This window comes from Echiichthys vipera, assembly GCF_963691815.1.
Source record: "Echiichthys vipera genome assembly, chromosome: 7".
Classification (NCBI taxonomy): Eukaryota; Metazoa; Chordata; class Actinopteri; order Perciformes; family Trachinidae; genus Echiichthys; species Echiichthys vipera.
The window spans coordinates 14,624,055-14,638,169 of NC_139832.1; the positions used below are offsets into that span (position 1 = coordinate 14,624,055).

Genomic DNA, 14,115 nt, shown 5'->3' on the forward strand with positions numbered 1-14,115 from the left:
ATTGTAGGAGAGATGCTATTCCTAGAAAAAGAAGGAAAAGTTCACACATGATTGTCCCGATGAAGAGACTGACCTGCTAACCCAGTTACCACTCGCGTGGATCGCCGGGATTAGACTTTGACTTTAAGGAAGCTATATTGACTGCACGGCTCACCTTCAGGCAGATTGAGACCACCAGACAATAGTTTGTTTATCTGTTCTCAGATCAGTTTCTTCCTCTAGTAAACATCGGACTCTTTATTGTGGTCCTGATGACCATAATAACAGGAGGGGTACTTTCCTTAACACTGTCACTTCTTTAAATACAAATTTTTCCAAATATAAGTAGACTATTTTTAAACCGCAGTAGCTGTGCATACATTGGGGTATCCCCATGTGACTTTGGTGTAAACACTGGAGGGTTAGTAAGACAATGAGTTCAAGATTAAGGCTGTGCTGCTGTCTATTTGATTGGATTCTTGAGAGGTTTCTTTAGTACAAAATGTCTTGCCAGGATAGTGTGGCACACTGCAGGTCTGAGCATCACGCCAACTGCAGTGTTTTTTCCCCCCTCTCTGGCGATTCACATTTATGTAACACACAGAGAATATTGCACAAAATACAGCAGGTCAGCTCCTTGTACTATTTAAACACCCTCTATTCTGGCTGTTCAAGTATTTTGGGCAGTTGACTTCCTCATGAGCGTTTTCTGACAAAGTACCCCCATACATCTAGTTGTTTATCTGGGTATACAGAACTGTAGGTCACTGTCAACCTCAGCACCAGGACAACAGACGGTGGATTTCACCTCTTACAGGATGTCTGTTTTACAATAACACATCACCCAGACAGGCCTCTGTATAAATAACTTTTAACCCAGCCGCTGGAGGAGCTCACCATGCCACACGTGCCTACAAATTAAAGATTTGGATCTATTTGCACATGTAGGTCAGACAGGGGGTGTGGTATCCTCTGTTTACTGGAAACCTCTACCTGTCTAAAAGGAGATAATCTTCATGGCGTCATCACTGCTTAGAGAGATCTCTGGGGCTTGCTTGCATATGATTTTACACTAACATAGGATGTCATCGGAAAAGGCAGGACAGCTGAACAACAAAATGTAAAACCCACACTGGTGATGGCTTTTTAAAAAACTCTTTTCTCTGGTGTGGTCAAGGTGTCTTGATTATGCGTGGGTGGGGAATTCCCTGATTTTTACATGTTATTTTCATGATGCCATTTTAAACAAACACACTCCTTAAGAGTCAAAACACACTGAACAATAAACACTACAGTCTGGCTGTGTTTATTCCTATACTTCCCATTAATAATAACAATAATAATAATGATAACAATAATAAAAAAAGACTGCTTATAATATTCTGGACGAGGCTAGTACGGTAATAGCACCAACTCTTGGCCACCCCTCTCGGCTGCCTGGAATGGTCCAGCCCTTATTTGCATAAGTTGTCTGCGGGTAGCTGCATGACCAGCAGGGGTAGGTTAGGGGGAAGAGTGCATGTGGACTACATACACATGAGTAAAGACACGGACAGACAAGCTGCTTGTGGACTGTATTGAGAGGCTGGAGTCTTGCGCTGAACCAGACGGAGTTATGTACTGTGCTCATCCTGTCGCTGGCACAGGCAACAACTCATTGATGTATTGCTACAACATGAAATCAGTGAGTACCTTTCTTATAGAGATGGATATTTAGGTCTTATCTTCCAGAGGATACAAGACACAGTCAGTGTATTTGGTGATGATGCTTTTGCACTCTGCATTCTTCTGTTCTGTTTGTTTGTTTGTCGACTTGTATAATCGCACACAAGTTTCAAAATGTATTTGTTCATAGTGGCTGGAGAGTGTTCTCTGACTGACATCCTACATTTTGAATCAGTGAGAAAATGCATTCATGTGCAGTTTGTATGAAAGTTAAGAGATTTATAACTTCACATTTGCATATGACCTTTTGCGAGGCATTTCTGAATTGGCGGGGATGTTTCCTCTGCACAGAACATTTGATGGGATGTAAAGTTTTTTCATCGTGTGTGTGTGTGTGTGTGTGTGTGTGTGTGTGTGTGTGTGTGTGTGTGTGTGTGTGTGTGTGTGTGTGTGTGTGTGTGTGTGTGTGTGTGTGTGTGTGTGTGTGTGTGTGTGTGTGTGTGTGTGTGTGTGTGTGTGTGTGTGTGTGTGTGTGTGTGTGTGTGTGTGTGTGTGTGTGTGTGTGTGTGTGTGTGTGTGTGTGTTGAATGTGGCACTTTAATGTAGAGCTGGCTAAGTGGTATGAAGCTTATTCTTGTTTAAACTTCAGTGGTTGCATTTCTAGGAGTTTGTGTAATATTACATGGTAAAAAAAAAAAAAAGCTCTTATTTGCCCATCGGTCATTTAAGCCAGTGAATGTTCTCATTTGTCCAGGTCATCGTTATCCCCAACGTCTTCCTAAACAAAAAACCAAGTCCAGTTGCTTTTGACTGAAATTGCTTTGGGGACCATTGGTCATTTGTTTGTTTGTCTGTTTGGTTCTCCATTAACAGCTTTTAAAGTTAAAGTTTACATAAGAATGTAATTAAAAAAAAAAAATTAATATCACGATTACCCTCAAATCACAAAACTTATGGCAACTACCCATGCAGAGCACTTAAAATAATATTCAGTAACACCTCACTCACTTGTAGTTTTAACAAACTCGTGTTAAAATGCACCGGTAAGACTGGTGCTTCCTGTTCGCTAATGTAGTCAAGCCTAGCAGCAGAAAGCATCTTGACATGAAGCAGATTGCTGCTATTTCTATTTGATTTAACCCCACTATGTTGGAGCAGTCCCTCCACCACTGCTGCCATTATCAAAGGCAGCTTTGATCTCTGTGAGACTAACCATATCCAGACATCGTGGATCACAGAGGCAGAAAATTGGTTGCATGTGGCTGGAGTTGGCCATGATGGAGCACAGCATAGGCTCTGAATAGCAAGTTGATATTTCACTCATCTAGCATGGAAATGCCGTGTGCATATACAATTGGAAAATAGTGTATCTGTTTGTTCCTTCTGTAAATACATATTTTATTTTAAAATAACTTTGGTAATGCAACTGATAGAAAGGCAAAAATGGAAAATTATTATCTCAAGCAAATATGAAGATTTTTTAGTATTCTCTCTTAATTGTGTTTTTTTTATTTGCTGAAAAAAGTCCCTTATCATTTGTGATGCCATGATTGATGGTCCCTAAATCAATGCTATGCTAAAAGAGGATGCCATGGTGACGGCCCCTCTCCTGTGGGGGCCAGGGAGGGCGTGCTGGGGCGGGGGTGTGACCATTATTAACGGGTCGCCTGCTATGCTGATGGTAAGGAGGACAATTGGCTTTATCCTCCACCATATGCTGCCCATGGCGGCTCAGACGGGCCCAGTGTCGGCAGGGGCTCCTCTGTTTGGCCTAGCCCACAATCACCATGGGACTCATGCCAGCCAGGGTCACGGCTGCGTGTGTGTATGTATGTGCTTAAGAGCGTGTGTCTTTGTGTGCGTGAGCCTCTGAGTGTGCTCGCACAGGCGTACTCAAGAGAGTCTTTAATAGCCTGCTTTACAGAACTTGTCGTCCGGGTAACTGACACCCCATTGATGCTGTGCAGGGAGGTTTATTTTCATTTCCTGGGGCACATCAAAGCAATCGAGGGAGGTGCAGGTGCAGCCCAGACCTCTTGGTGTGTTTGAGTGAGTGAGCATGTGTTGGTGTGTTTGTGTGCATATGTGCGGTATCTAGCCTTGTGCTTTACAAATAAAAGACAAAAAAAAGCATTACCCAAAGGAATCTGTTGTGAAATTCGGTTTGCTATTTATTTTGTTAAGGGGATCATGAGGGTGAGACTCAGTTCTCTGTTTGGTTTCTTTCTGAGGACAAAGTATGAGAAGGCCTTCAATTTCATTAAGGAGGGAATTGTGTCTCAGTCTTCTGAAGCCAGTCAAACCTGATCATGATTAGGGCAGGGATTTCTCATGGTGAATGGTTCCTAAATCCGGATGAGGAGGTGCATGGATCTGCAGCTTATGGATTATCGCAATAGCTCTAAGTGTGCATCAGCTCTCTGCTTTGTTTTTATAATACTGTTGCTTCAGCTCACCCTCACAGTGTTCACACTTTTGTGCCAGTAAGACATAGAACATCATTGTTTTTGTACATAATGTTATGGGTAGAAGTCAACCATACCTTAAACAAACTCTTCTCTTTAGGTGTATGGGCAGTCTCCCGCTAATGACGACATCAACCAGAACTCTTCTTCACATCCCTCCTCCAAGGCACACAACAATGTGTTTGCGAGCACCTTCTTTGGTGAGCTCAAACAGCCCTAAATGAACATGATTATTCCAGTAGACTGGCAATAAGAACATTATGCTTTGGTTAAGCATCACTGAAACACGTTGTTCTTTTAGTATCGTGGCACTCAAGGACATATACAAATACTACAAGAGTTTTCAAGGATACTAAAGCAGCTATTAAGTATATGGTCATAAACCAAAGTAATTGAAATTTTGACCTGACAGTGTCAGGGGATCCACAAAGTTATTAGATTAAAATGAATCCTTTCATTGCAATATATCCAGGAGCTATTGACATTTTACTTGAAACCACAAATGTCAACCTCATGGTGGCGCTGAAGGGGAAGTCAGTGGATCACCAAAGCCAGTAGGATTCATCCTCTGGGAACCATTATTGTCTGTGCAAAATGTCACGGCAGTCAATCTAATAGTTGTTTGAGATATTTTAGTCTTGGGGGATAAAATAACCATTAAATAATGGTATAAAAAATGGAATCAGGATGACATTGAAATTACAGTATCATAATTAAAGAGCTTTTTAAAAACTGGACATTTGATTCTCAGAGCTCAAATATTGCCACATAAATTAACATTGTCCAGCCGTTGATTGACTGAGAGGGTTACATTGTTTCCATAGAGTCTGCTGTAGAGATTCATGACTTGACTGGCTGCTTGAGATGCTGTTCCATCACAGGCTATAACATATTGTTATCTATTTTAGAAGGGACGAGCAATTCACCTGACATCTGGAACGCTGTAAATGGGCTGAACCAGCAGGGCTATGAAGGTGCAGTGGGAGCAGCCACAACCCACCAAACACAGCCAGGGAACTACACCAACCTGCAGCCTCCGCAACACAGTCACCTGGTGAGATTTACCTCCAGGATTTTGACAGCACAGCACTTTTCAACCCCTGCTGATTATAATGTATTTTTGCCTACTGTTCAGGACTACTCTCCACATTCAGTGATGGCTGTTGACATGAACAGGGGTCTCCCACCCATGTCCACTTTTCACCGCAACAATACACCATCACGCACTCCGCACACCTCCGAGAATTCAACAGGTGAGGAAATGGAGAAAATAATCACCACTTCTTGTCTTACCTCTGGTTTGTTGTCTCTTTAGTGTAATATTTGAAAATGGGTTTTTTTCAGTTTCAGGGAGCAAGGGCCATGTGTCAGGAGGGTCCCAGACAGGCGATACCTTGGGCAAAGCTCTGGCCTCTGTAAGTATGCACCTCCTCAATCTCATCAGACTGGCTCATCTATACCCCTGTTATGTTCAAACAGTCTGACCAGTGATTAAAACCTAGCCCCGAGAGCCCCAGCAGTATAATGCAAAGGGGAAATAGTGTTTTGTCCCTGCCTGTAGCACACAAGTGCATATTAACGAAGGGCTCCTCTCGTGCTGTTGGACTTTTTTATTGGCTGCCGACTAGTAAAATGACCAGAATTGATGAGTTTAGTTCAGGTTACGAGCCTGCTCCAAAGGCTGTGGCAGCAGCTGTAAAACCGTACGCAGAAATGACAAGTTGTGCTTTTAAAATGATCCATGCCTGACTCTCGCCCCCCCCCCCTCTCTCTTTCTCTCTCCCTCTCTCTCTCCCTGTCTGTTGCCAGATTTATTCCCCAGATCACACCAACAGCAGTTTCCCCTCCAGCTCGTCCACACCGGTGAGGTCTCCGTCCCCACTCACGAATGCAGCTGAACCAGCAGGTAAACTGGAGTCAACACATGCTGCTGTAGCTGCTGCCCAGAGTGAAATGTTATTTACATGTTGTGTAAATGGTCTAATTTGGCTGTTTTCTTTATTTCAGGTAGCAACATGTGGCCCAGGAGTTCAGTTCAGGCAGCAGTCTCACCACACTATGAGTCTTCACTTATATCCTTGGTAAAGACCTAACTTGATAGGACATACCTGAAGTTTTTTTTTGTTATTATAAAACTATTATTGTGTCATAGCGATAATGAATGGGTATATAAATGAAAACTCATGAGAGCACTGCAGCAAATATAACGAAAAATATAATAAAGAAAAAAAAGCAAAGAGAATATATTCAATAAAAATATCTAAAAAATATTGCCTTTATTTAATATAAGCTGTTCAAATAAATAATACACTCATAATACATATATAAATATATATAATTATAAATAAATATAATAATTAACAATAATAATAGTAATTGCTTAACACAGGCTACCAGTTAAAGGCTCACAGCAGAAGAGAAGCTTATACATTAAGGAAAAATGAAAAATAATTCCTTACTCTTACAGTTTACACTATGCATAAAGTGTGTGCACTGAAATTTTACTGGAATGATCAAAACTTTAAAGAAATACTTAGAAAACAGCTAACCTGGCTCTGTATGAAGGTCAAGGTGTACAAAAAAAACAAAGTTTAAAAATGACAAGTAGTGGTTTTACAGGATTAAAGTGGCAGGCTGGTTGCTTGGCAGCCTCAAGATCATGACAAGAACACAGGAGGTCACTGCACTGGCCAAAAAAAAAAATAAAATAGAACCAGGCTTGCTGTTTACTGTCTTAATACTAAGTTAAGCTAAGTGGCTGCTGGCTGTAACTTTATATTTAACCTACAGATATGAGTGGTTTTGATTTTGTCAGCTACCTCTCGGCAAAGATTTGAATAATGGCAGACCCCAAAATACTGAACTATTCTCTTAATGTTCATTCAAATTAAAACAGACCCTTTTTGTTACTTTGTGACTCACTGAACTGCTTCTGTTACAACAAAAACTGCTTCATTTTGAAATAATTAATATTTTAGAGCTACAATCTATTATAACAAACCCCATCTTTATACTCAGAGGATGTTAAAAACTGTGTCTTGATTGGCAAATGCCACACATAACGTTTTGTCTCTTGGGGTTTGCAGTCTCAGGTGGAGGACCGACTGGACAGACTGGACGATGTGATCCACGTCCTGAGGAACCATGCTGTGGGCCCCACGTCCGGCCTGCCCACTGACATCCACAGCCTGCTAAACCAGAACCTCCAGGGCCACCTGGGACCTGCCAGCACTCTCCCGCTCACCTGCCACACTCCAGCCATGGTCAGTATTTAAGGAAGGACAGGACGGCATGTATGGAAACACCATGTTGTGTGTGTGTGTGTGTGTTTTATGTACACAGTATGCGTGTGTGTGTGCTGGTATTCAGCTTCAGGAATTTTCCACCCGCTGTGTCTGCATGTTTTCCTCATGTAAAGGTTGTTGTCCTTGAAATAGGAAACTGAGCACAATGGGAGAGCGCTGTGACGCGTGGCCCTTGTATGGAGAGCGTACAGTATGTGCAGACTCTAATTCCACTGTGGGGTGATGGGGGACGCCTGAATCGTGCAATTCCCAGTCCAGCATGTTTCCCTTTCAGCAGACATGGGGATTTTGGCCCAGCTGGAGTGGAAGTGTATGCAGGGGAAAGGGGTTTTTAGTCTAATCCTTTGGGGGAGGAGGGTATTAAATTCTCTCACTTTTATTTTTCCAAATGATGTGAATCATTCCTGAAGAGAATTAGTGGTATGTGTAGGGGGTATATAGTAGTTTTAAGGGAAGGATTAAGATTGACTGAGATTAAATTAATTCTGTAGAGCGAGAGATCTAACCAGTGTTACGTCGGAAAGGCAGATGTTGGTTTTGAGATTTATTTGTCGTTGGTTGGATCTAAAAGTTGTATGTGACTGAGCCTGGCTCGCTGCCTTATGCACACATGAATATTGACCTTATCTCATCTCTTTCTTTGTTTGTCATAAAGGTTGAAGCTGTCAATATGAACAACAACCACTTCCAGAGCCGCACACAAAATGGCCACCCATATCCAGCCAGACAGAGAGCCACACTTCTGTCCATGCAAAGTGGAGGTAAAGGCTGCTGCACCTCCTTTATCTGAACTTTGAACCTTTAGGCCTTTAGGACTTATTACAACTAATGTGTATATATATCTGGTATGCATCTAATTTATGTGATCTCTCACAGGAGGTCTGGGAGTTCAGAGTAATCTGGACCTGAAGATGGAAAATGGGGAAAGAGAAGAGATGATGCACACCAATCACAGTCACAGCCCTGACAGCCAGAGATCAGATGACGAGAGCGAACACAAAACACAAGGAGATAACAGCGGATGTAACAGGTAAACAGTCCCACTGTCCAGCTTAGTAGAAAAAAAACAGCATTCACCGGGTTAGAAAAAATAGTTTAGTGTGAAATACCAGCTGCTGAGTGTGACTCCCTCCATCCATCCATTCATCATCTGCTTATCTCAGTTGGGGTTGTGGGAGGCTGAGCCTATCCCAGCTGAACTGAGTATGACCCATTGTGCTAAAATAATTATGGTGTGCATGATTAATAATCTTATTAAGTAAACAGGTTTACTAGGTAGATTAATACTAAGAACTTGTAAAAGACAGAACAATAGAGTCAACACACCATAATGCTCCCATGAACAGAAATCCATTTTTACCACCAATTCTGATTCTGACCTTAGTGGTAAAGGTGATGTTTAGGTCTATTTCACCTTGATGGTGATGAATAATCTGCAATGATACAAATATATTGAAGAACACTATGTTTTAGTAGAACAGCAGATTTCAAATAAATCTCCCCCATTCAAAGGCAAGTATTAAAGCTTTCTTGCCATTCAGTTTCACTAATTTAAAACACTGTCAGACCTCCTGTTGTGAAGGGCAGCTGTGTCCAAGCAAGCCTATTTAGCTCTGCCTCATATTTCTTCTCCATGTTGCATTAAGTTGCAGTGAATAAATGTGGAACAAAGAGGAGCTGTTAGATACAGTAAATGGTAGAGACATCAATGATAGAAAGGTGTATTTGGGGTTGGTGGGATTATAAAAAAAAATCTCCAGTACGCAGCATTACTAGTATTTTACCACTGTCCTCAGTTGCCATTAAAGATCCCATATTAAAAAAAAGTGAATACAGGTAGATTCAGACAGACAGTATGTGTTTTTTGAACATTAAAGCATGTAAACATGCTCTGGTAGAAACCAAAAATACAAGTATATACCTGAACATTAGCACAACATGGGACCTTTACTAAACTACAGTATAGTTTTCACTACACTTGTATTATTTGTAAATACAATGGCAACAGTTATTTTTTATTATTGGTTAATCTGCTGATTATGTTTCTCAAATTTAGTCTGTAAAATAGAGAAAAGCGCCCGTTTTTTGCCTGTTTTGTCCGGCCAACAGTTCAAATTCCCCCCCAAAATATATTCACAAAAGCAGCTCAGATCTGAGAAGCTGGAAATCAGGAGTGTTTGATTAATTTGAATAATTTCACAGAAGTTTACATTCTGGTGTCTCTAGTTTCAGAGGTCACTTCAACACGAACCTCTTCAGCTTTGATGCCTGAGCGCGTCTCCTTTTTATTTAGAACTCTAATATAGTTGAAGGAAATTGATGTTGACAAATGTGGACGATCCTGCGGAAACACTTTTTCTGTCGGATATTTTTCTTAGTTTAGGTTTCTTATTCAAATGCAATGATTTAAAATACAACCATTATTACAAATTGAAAATAGTAAATCTCTTGAGTCTTGAATATATTTGGTCGTTTACTGAATAGAAATTTGTTCAAATAAAAATTAATTCATTATTAATTAATGTATTAATTATTAATAAACATGTGCCTGAACACATGTAAGCCCCTCTCATAGAACATATGAGGGCTGACCGCAGGAGACTCAATAACATGATGTCACCTCAGTGACCAGCAGAGGGCAATAAGATCCACAGTGTGATTCAACGCAGTCACACGTGTCACAATGAAGCTTGAACATCACTTTCAAAAACATAACTCTGTAAAAGATTTAGACAATAAATGAATAAGCTCCATCTTTAGCGTTTTCTCATATATGTCTCATTGATGTTGTAGCATTCATGAGGATGAGGATCTGAGCCCGGAGCAGAAGCTCGAACGTGAGCGCGACAGAAGGATGGCCAACAACGCCCGTGAACGTCTGCGTGTGCGGGACATCAACGAGGCCTTTAAGGAGCTGGGTCACATGTGTCAGCTGCACCTGAAGAGCGAGAAGCCACAGACCAAGCTGTTGGTCCTGCACCAGGCCGTGGCAGTGATCCTCAGCCTTGAACAACAAGTCAGAGGTCAGTGTACCCCTGACATGTTTCTCTGTTAAGCCAAATAAGCAAAGGAGAAAGTGAAAATAAGATAGAAACCTACAACTAGGGGTTGGGGAAAAGTGTACGAGAGTAACCAGTTAGTTTCCTGAGGGAAATAACATCATATCTACATACCCACCTTTTTTTTGCTTCCATTTTACATTCATTGATTTTTTACCACTTTTTACACGTGAATGTGATATTGGGTATTTATTTGGAGTCATATGTCTGTTCACTCAGTGAATAAAAGTCCAATATTAACTGTCTTTTTAGCTCAGTGTTGGTGCCCACCATTTCCTGCAGGAAATATCTATAGTTAGCTAACCTTATGTCTGCTGTTTGGTGTAGAGCAGCTAGTGTACAGTGCAAAAACTACACATATAAGAGCTGAGATAATGAACCAAAATCCTGAGAGGAACAACAGTCTGGTGGGAATTGATTGGATTTATCACTACAAGTGACATATTTTACAATACGTGTAGTCAAATTGATATGCAGATATTGATTAGAACAACTTTAAATGACAGCAGCACACTTGCAGTCATTTGCCACAACAATAATCCGTGATACATTAAGACTGATGATGACAGAAAGGTCAACAGTCGAAGAGGAATTATAAGGAATTTATCTTTTAGCTTCCTCAGAACTAAAATCCCTGCATCTGCGTTGCACAGGAGATGGAAATGAATAACATCCACACACTATCCCGTGTCTTGAGCTTCTTTTTTTAGTCAAACGCTAACCCATTGTTTGTTGAATCCCACAGAGAGGAATCTGAACCCAAAGGCAGCATGTCTGCGGAGGAGAGAGGAAGAGAAGGCGTCTGCAGTCATGACAGATCCGCAGTCGATGCATCTCGCTTTCCATCCCAGTCTGACTGACGCAGCAAACCCCATGGGCCACCTCTGAGCATCTGATAATAACTACATCAAATCCAGCAATCAAGTAGTTAACATTGACTTTTGCAGTTACAGTTATACAGTTATACATATGGAATAATCTTCAATCATTTTCTGAATTGAAACATGCATGTTATGTTTTTTTTTAGCAAATATACACACTATCTTTATATAAAGAATATTGTCGTTGACAAAATGTTAATGCTAAATGTCTAATGTCTAATCTTTGTGTCTTTGATGTCCAGATGTTGAGTGAAGAGCATCCCAGGAAGCATCCAGCTGTTTTGGACGTCCGGAGTGGAGAGGTCGCGACTCAGTTGAACAATCATCTCTTCGCTTCCCAAGCAGACTTCTAACTTTGTGCCTAAACTTTACTTGTAACAGACAAATGCATTGTAAGCTGCAGATGTTTTGTACATATTTTGTATATTTATTGATTATCAGTCTGTTTTGAAATGATCTGAAAGGATGAAACCCAGTATTGATGAGGTGTCATCTGCAGTTTTAGACTTTTCTTTTTGGCAGAGCCAGATATGTTTCTAACAGTGTATCACTATTTACCATTTACACTTGTGATTTCAACCGAGCTTAGAGGACTGACATTCCCACATTTGTGTATTCAGACAACGGATTTCATTTGTCCTGTGGTGTGTGAGCTGTTGTGTATACGCATGTGTGTGTGTGTGTGTGTTTGTGAGAGAGAGTATTGCAGGAGTTTAACCATTCTGTGAATGAACAGATCTCCGAGAATGTTCTTTAACACGTGGGCATCATCTGTTATTTGTATATTTGTTACAAATTTGTGATATAGCACTGTTGACAGGATTACGCACTGGTGGACAGAATCTCTCTTCTTCTCAGTGTAACTAGCACTCTTCAGATGTAGCCGAAGCTCTTTGCATGTTTGAGTTTTTAATAGAACTTTACATTTGTTTTCTAAGTTATGTAACTTATCTTTTATACAAATATTGTGAATTTCATAATGTCTCTATTTACTTTTATATAAGAAAACCCTTTTTGTGCAGTTTAATAGACGTAGCCACATTTCATGCTCTGAGCAATACAGTATTACAGAATAATTGATGTCTTGTTTGCTTATCACTGCTGAACAAATAATGAATAATAATCTGAATACTCCTATCATAACATGTACAGTATGTGTACAGTTTAAAGTAGCCTACAGGCATGTGTCGATACGATAATGTAGCAATAAATGTCTTTTTTAAAATAGTTTGTGTCTTTGTTTGTGTAGGTTCTTCTCATCTATTTTAGTAGCCTAGGGTAAACCGCACACGCACACACCTACTGCACAGTACAGTACATTGGAGTAAGTGTCGGTTACTCAAAACCTTTACTCAAACCTTTAGTAAGTGAAGTACAAATACAACAATGTAAAACTACTTCAAGTAAAAGTCCTGCCTTCAAAAGTGTACTACATAACTATTATCTAGAAGTGCACTAAGTACCTGGTGTCTGTGGCTGATCAATTATCATATATTATTAGATAGCTGTAATGTATCCCCTGTCTAGTATTTCATTTGGTATGTACTCCAGATAAGGCCGTATAACCTGTGTAAATATGGTGAAGTTTCCTAATGATGGAGAAGGGGCCCTTTGCAGTTTGTCATCCCCTCTCTTCCCCCTCTTCTGCCTTTCCTGTTTTTCTCCAAGCTCTGTCTGCCTTCTGAAAAGTAGATATATTGAAAAAAATATCTTGAATCATATTGTATATCCTCTCTCTATAATGCACAGATAATGCCCTACCACCAAGTGTTTTATTTTGTATATACTTCAGATTATGCCTAATAACCTTGGTGAATATGGAGAAGTTTCATCTTTCCTTTCCAAAGTTATCGGGGATACAAATTCTGTCTGTTTTTTGACTGAAATTGCTTTGAGGATAACGATGACCTGGACGAATGAGAACATTCACAGGCATTCTGTCAGACTAAAGATTTTTGGTCTCTATATATTGACCTTACAGCAAGTGTTTTATTTTATATACATGTATACTTCAGATTATGCCTTATAACCTTGCTGAATATGGAGAACTATCTTCTTTGCTAGCAAAAGTTAAAGGGGGATACAAATGATGTCAGACTGCATTTTGGATCGGCAACATAATGTATCCCCCTGTACAATGCAAAACGATGTTGAGATCTGGTGCTCCAGTACCTCAGCTGATAGTCCATTGGCCCCATAACCAATGACTTTAGCAGTTGCAAAGTTTTGAATCAGACTCAGGTTTGCAAAAGGTGTAGGGGGAAACGAATTCTGAAAAAACATGGAAAGAAGTCCAATAGAAACCTTAAATATGTCACAGAATAACGGCAGTGTTTTTTGTTAAGCGTTGACCAATAAAAACCCATAAATAGCTTCTTGTAGTTTTACAAACCTTTCCTTCTTGGTTTCGTAATATTCAAAGATAACAGTATATATAGGCCAGTGTCAGAAATGCCAAAAGAATTCTCAGTATGTCCCTAAAACACTGATATTTAATTTTAATATCCTAATCCTACCTGAAGCCATCACTTTATTTTCATTCAATTTGTTTAGTTGCCATTTCCGTCTATACAATAGCCTACACTCATGCAAACAGTGCTGCTACATATATAAATGCACTGATAATATAAATATTATGCTTTTTTTTCTTACTCATGTTGACACAAGGTGGTAATTAGCAGTGGTGGAAGAACACAGACAGTTTTACTTAAGTAAAAGTAGTAATACCTCAGTGTAGAAGTCTGTTACAAGTTAAAGTCAT

The 14,115-nt window shown here is 40.1% G+C and overlaps 1 protein-coding gene across 1 annotated transcript; it reads left to right on the forward strand.

Annotated features, from left to right (window-relative positions):
- Nucleotides 1-1,532: 1,532 nt before the first annotated feature.
- LOC310948867 (transcription factor 12-like) lies at nucleotides 1,533-11,804 on the forward strand. Its single transcript, XM_083916145.1, has 13 exons — nucleotides 1,533-1,663; nucleotides 4,210-4,309; nucleotides 5,018-5,163; nucleotides 5,245-5,362; nucleotides 5,454-5,524; nucleotides 5,919-6,015; nucleotides 6,117-6,190; nucleotides 7,196-7,372; nucleotides 8,070-8,175; nucleotides 8,291-8,444; nucleotides 10,208-10,437; nucleotides 11,219-11,397; nucleotides 11,597-11,804. The coding sequence occupies exons 1-12, from the start codon at nucleotides 1,595-1,597 to the stop codon at nucleotides 11,359-11,361; spliced, it is 1,485 nt and encodes a 494-aa protein (XP_083772271.1). The 5' UTR covers nucleotides 1,533-1,594; the 3' UTR covers nucleotides 11,362-11,397; nucleotides 11,597-11,804.
- The last annotated feature ends 2,311 nt before the right edge of the window (nucleotides 11,805-14,115 follow it).